The sequence below is a fragment of the Euleptes europaea genome, chromosome 19 (assembly GCF_029931775.1).
Source record: "Euleptes europaea isolate rEulEur1 chromosome 19, rEulEur1.hap1, whole genome shotgun sequence".
In the NCBI taxonomy this organism is placed as follows: Eukaryota; Metazoa; Chordata; class Lepidosauria; order Squamata; family Sphaerodactylidae; genus Euleptes; species Euleptes europaea.
The window spans coordinates 30,356,018-30,362,017 of NC_079330.1; the positions used below are offsets into that span (position 1 = coordinate 30,356,018).

Below are 6,000 nucleotides of genomic sequence, written 5' to 3' on the forward strand. Positions count from 1 at the left end.
CTGGCCTGTTCGGCACGCGCGTGGCTCCTTCCCCGGGTCTTATTCTGGCTTGAGGGAAGAGGAGCCGCTGCTGCCGTCCTCCTCCCTCCCTGCCCTCTTCCCTACTTCCTTCCCAGCTGGCGGCATGGAAAAGCCCCAAGAGAGCCAGGACGGCTTCTTGGAGCCGGGCGGCCCGGCTGAGCTGGAGGCGTGTGTGAAAGTCTGGAGGGGGGGGGGAAGGTAAAATTTCCTCATGGTGTTTTGGGAGTTGACAAAAACAGGCAAAACCCACCCTGTGTATGGAGATATTTAAAGAGCATGATCTGGTTGTCGGGGGAGCCAAGCAGGGAATTTTGTGTCGCTAGTGCATTATGCCAATAAGTTCACAATAGGAGGTCTATGTGTATACATCCCTCGCTTTTCACAGAAATTGTTCCTTTTGGGGCATAGTCTCTCTCCCCAAGCTACCATGGACACTTGGGTGGAGGGTGCAGAATGCCAACTGGAGTCACACATGTATACAGTGGCAATTCACAAGCGGCTGCTTGTCGGCGGGTTGTAAAGCTCCAGCAATTGGGTCAAGCGCCAAGAGGGACTCCTCAGTGATTGTGGAAGTCAGAACCTGCCGCCAGATCTTTATGATGTAAATGCCTCATTATTAATGCCGGGGGAAACTTCCGGACCTCTGAATAGTTGTCATTCACAAATCACAAATTGGCCCCTTGTCTGTTTGTAACTCTGCCTGTGGCAACATCACGGATTACAAAGGACACCCTGAAAGAGAGATAGGTTTAGGAGTTGACCCATTCCTTCCCGTGGTCAACCCCCCCTGATTTTGGAAAGCTCATCCATAATTCTAGAGCGAGGGGGAGAGACGCGCATAGCCTTAACCAACCTGTACTCCACAGATTTTTTGTTCTGCCTTTGCTGCCTTGCGGCAGTAGATGGTTTGCAAGTTGAGGAGAACCTACAGCTCCCAAAAATACAAGGATTTGATCCAGCTGAAAAGTAAATTTTAAAAAGTGGTGATGGTACACAACTGCATGAGGACATTAGTAGGGGATAAGATTATTTAATCCTTTACTCAAACAACAATTCAATTTGTTTCTGTTGCCTCTGTCTTTTGTGCTACGGGAGGGATTATGTGGATGGATTTTTGTATTCTTCTTTGTAATGCTGGATGGTGTGCCCAGTTCCAGGCACCCAATTGTTAAACTGCATAACTAATGAGGCAGAATGCCTACACCCCGGCACAAAGCCATTACTATATTAACACATACAAAAAAGGGGGGAAAAGATCTAATCCATAGAGTTGGCAGGCTCCTGGTGGAGGCAGGATCACAAGCAATAATCAACACAAGATGTTCAAACTCGATGAAGTGCGATTCTCATCATAAAGATGCAGTGTAGATGCATGGACTTTAGGATGGGCGTACATGACTAATTGAAAGCCAGTGCGGTGTGTTGGTTAAGAGTTCTACACAATAATCTGGAGAGCCAGGGATAATTCCCCAATCATCCATATGAAGCGTGCAGGGTGACCGTGGGCCAGTCGCCGTTTTCTCAGAACTATCTCAGGCCATGCGTTCCCATGCAATGGCGAAACAACACCGAATGTATCTTGCCTAGAAAACCAGAACAGAACATGGGAATCTGACGCATCCATTGTAAGGTGATATTTTCAGAGGATGATCTGGTGCGTAGGAGGGGCCAAGCAGGGAATTTTGTGGGGCTAGGGCATGATGCCCATCAATACACAATAGGAGGTCTATGTGGACACATCCCTCGTTGTTCACATAAACTATTCCTTCTTGGGCATAGTATAACTTGATTAATGCTGGAATAAGTTCACTGACTTGGACCAAGCTACCATGGACACTTGGGTGGGGGGTGCAGAATGCCAACTTCAGTCACACATGTATGCAGTGACAATTAACAAGTGGATGCCTGCCAGCAGGTTGTAAAGCACCAGCGACTGGGTGAAGTGCCAAGAGGGCCTCCACAGCGGTTGTCTACCAGAGAATTTGCCGCAGGAGCATTATAATGTAAATGCCTCATATTGAATGCCAGGCGAAGCTTCCATACCGCAGGATAGTTGTCATTTAAAAATCACCTATTGGCCCCTTATCTCTTTGTTACTCGGTCTGCGCCAACATCAAGGGTTACAAAGGACAACAACGTGAAATAGAGATTAGCTTAGGAGGTGACCCCTTTTTCCCCGTTCCCCCCACCTTTTCTTTGGGCAGCTCTTCCCCCCAAAAAAGGGATTGCTAGTTTAGAAACAATAGAAACCCCATATGGGGGAGGGTGGGTGAGACCGCCAAAAATTACAGGTTATCCCACAGAATGCAAATCGTACACCAATTATACAGTTCAGTTCAGCAACCATGGATGAGCAAAAACATGACCGCTGCCCTCGTTTTGCAGCAGCACATCTGCCTGTACGCATCTGTTTTCTGATGCTCTGTAGCCTGCAATACTCAAATCCCAACCACCAACCACCAACCACCATGTCAGTTTTGACATAACCATGGTCTTCAAACCTCTGTTTCTCTCTCCTACTTCTGTATGTTTCCCTTCACAGCTCAATAAAGTTATGTCCCCTTTTCATTTCTGCAGTGTTGTTTTTGTCAAGCCTAGTGAGGCAAGGTTTACGGCTGAGGCAACATTGGGCCGGTGGCTCATCTTCCATTTCTTAACCCCCAACCTAATACGATTGCAGCATTCACATGGGGAAACCGCCCTGAAGGAAAAAAGCAATCTTGGGGAAAGCAATTATGGGGAAGGGATCTCCAACGTTATGGGAATTGGGGTGGTCGCCAAATCAAAGAAGTGATTTCCACTACTGGTCCTAGGGACTTGCAGCCTCGCTCTGTATCCAGCCTGCCCAAGTGCTGGCCACGGGCTGTCAGTCCAAAACCGGAGTGGCATCAGTGCAGGGGCCGCCTGTTAGATACCTCAATCACTATCAGTTTCGGGCCCTCCCGTTTGGTCTCTCATCGGCCCCGAGGGTCTTTACCAAGGTCCTGGTGACGTTGGTGGCTCACCTGAGAGAGGTAGGGTACCACGTCTTCCAATATTTAGATGATATCCTGGTGATCGCTCCTTCAGAACAACTGTCCTTACAGCACACGGAGATCGTCCTCTGGGCTCTAGAACTCCATGATTTCCTGGTAAACCGGATCAAGAGCACCCTCTCTCCATCCCAGTTCATCCATCACCTGAGGGTGTTCATAGACACGAACCAGAATGCAGTCTTCCTTCCGCCAGACAAGATTTCCTCCATTGTCAAGTTGACAAGGACAGTGATTCTTTCCAAGTCCTCTGGCCTGTCGTCCTTAGTCAGACTGCAGGGGGAAATGGTGGCATGCTTAGTGATTGTGCCATGGGCTCGCCTCCACATGAGGGACCTGCAATGGTTTCTCAAGCCATTTCAACTGCAGATAACTCAAAAGAGGAACCCACGCCTCACCGTCCCGAGACAAGTGAAGGACAGCTTAAGGAGGTGGACCAGCTTCCACAACCTAGCCAAGGGCCAGAATTATCTCCTGATCTCCATGATCCAGATTTTCACCTATGCCAGCTTGGAAGTCTGGGGGCTGATTCTGCAGCAACAAGAAGCACAGGGTCGTTGGACACCAGAAGAGAGTCACTGCCACATAAATCGGCTGGAGTTATGGGCAATCCAGAAAGCCTTGATAGAGTTTCAGCCAAGAATCGAGAACAGTCACGTCCTGCTGAGAACGGACAATGTCTCAGCAAAAACTTACATAAACAAGCAAGGCAGGTCTCGTTCCTCCTCCCTTCACGCAGAAGCCATAACAATTCTGAATTGGGCAGAGGCTCACTTGACGTCCATCAGGGCAGAGCACATAAAAGGAGTACTAAACAAGCAGGCAGATTGGCTCAGCCGACAGCAGGTGGACGAGGGGGATTGGTCCTTGAAGAGAGAGACCTTCCTTCAAATAACGGAGAAATTCGGAAGACCCATCACGGACCTCTTTGCAACTGGCGAAAATCACTAGCTCCCAAGGTTCCTGTCAAGATTTATGCATCCAAGGGCAGAGGGAATAGACACACTGTTGTCCCCGTGGCCACGGGTTCTCCTTTATGCATTTCCACCTCTACCAGTGATCTCCAAAGCTCTACGAAAAATCAGACAAGAGAGGGCCCTGGTCATCTTCATAGCCCCTCGATGGCCTCGACGACCTTGGTTCGCGACACAGAGAGAGCTATCGATCCAGGAGCCATGGTCCCTACCTCCAGTCCAGGACCTTCTCCAACAGGGCCCCTTAGTACACCCAGATCCAGCCTGGTTAAAGCTGACTGCCTGGCTCTTGAAAGGTCAAGGTTGCTAGAGACAGGCTATACCTCAGAGGTCATTGACACCATGTTGGAAGCCAGGAAACAATCCACCAGGCACATATACGATTTTTCCTGGAAGGCCTTCACTAGATGGTGCGGGAGAAAACATACTGATCCAGTGACCATTTCCACTGGCAACTTGCTTGACTTTCTCCAGGAGGGATTAGCTCAAGGGCTGAAGGCATCTACTCTCAAACGACAGGTGACGGCGATCGCGATGGTTGTTCCCCAACTGGATGGCTACCCAACGTCAAGGCATCCCCACATAGTCACTTCCTTGAAAGAAGCCTCGGCCATCTCTCCTCTGACAATTCACAGATTTCCAACTTGGAGACTTCACGTGGTACTCCAGGCTCTGACTCGACACCCATTTGAACCCCTATGGGAGGCTTCCCTGGGTCACCTTAGGATGAAAGTTCCTCACGGCTGTTACATCAACTAGAAGGGTGTTGGAACTGCAGGCTTTGTCATCTAGAAAAAGCCTCTGCGTCTTCCACGCGGATAAAGTAGTACTACGTCCAGATCCGGCCTTTATTCCGAAGATAAATTCTAAGTTCCATAGACAACAGGAACTCCATCTTCCATCATTTTGCCCTCACCCTTGTCATCCAAAGGAGAAGAAGTGGCACACTCTGGACGTGAAAAGAGCTTTACGCATCTTTTTGAGAAGGACGGAACCTTTCTGGCGCTCGGAGTCTTTATTCGTTTCTATTTTATCACCCAATAAAGGTTGCAAAATGTCAAAGGCAGCTATCAGCAAGTGCATCAAACAGTGTATCCAGCTGTGCTATCAATTTAGCAACATACCAGTGCCATTAGGAATTACCGCTCACTCAGTCCGCAGCGCCGCTACTTTAGCAGCATTTGATGGCCATGCATCCGTGGAAGAAATCTGTAAGGCTGCGACCTGGTCGAGCCCTTCTACGTTCATAAGACACTACAAGATAAATGCCTATTCTTCATCCGACACGGCATTCGGCAGGAGAGTCCTCCAGAATGTTGTATCAAATGATCAATGAAGACTCCCTCCCAGTGAACGTCAGCTTTTGAAGATCCTGCTGATGAAGATGTACTCCAAACTCAGTGGGAGAATGGAACCTTGGCTTACCTGTGAAGGTTTCTTCTACACTGAGGGAGGAGTACATCTTGCCCGCCCAGGGTGAAGAAAGGATCAAGATGAAGAATGTCAATTGTCCAGATAAAGCGGAATTAAAAGTTAAAAATGGGAAAACAATACATTATATATAAGAATAATAAATAAGGGGAATTAGAATAAAGTATTTTCATGTTCTACTTGTTACTAATTCTTGGTTTTAAGCTGCGTTTTTTGCAGTGGCTGCTCCTTGTTCTTTTGGGTGCACGTCTGTCTTTCTGTTTTTAAAAATTCTGCTATGGAAGTCATCAAACTGGATATCAGAGGGTGGTCCTAGCACATGTGACAGGAAGCAAAGGTTTTTTGGATCCTGCCTCCCTGAACATTGGAACGACAAAACCCGCTGATGAAGATGTACTCCTCCCTCAGTGTAGAAGGAACCTTCACAGGTAAGCCAAGGTTCCGTTTGCAAAAAATTTCCCACATGTGAGAGTGTATTTATTTATTTATTTACTTTATTTATACACTGGCTTTCTTCCCAATGGAGACCCAAAGTGGTTTAT

At 48.0% G+C, this 6,000-nt stretch overlaps 1 protein-coding gene across 1 annotated transcript in view; it reads left to right on the plus strand.

Moving 5' to 3' along the window:
• BRIP1 (BRCA1 interacting helicase 1) overlaps positions 1-5,071 on the plus strand; it is a 189,686-nt gene extending 184,615 nt beyond the window's left edge. The window contains exons 21-22 of the mRNA XM_056865031.1: positions 2,862-3,762; positions 4,959-5,071. Of these exons, the coding sequence (XP_056721009.1) occupies positions 2,862-3,762; positions 4,959-5,071 (1,014 nt within the window). The remainder of the gene's footprint in view (positions 1-2,861; positions 3,763-4,958) is intronic.
• The last annotated feature ends 929 nt before the right edge of the window (positions 5,072-6,000 follow it).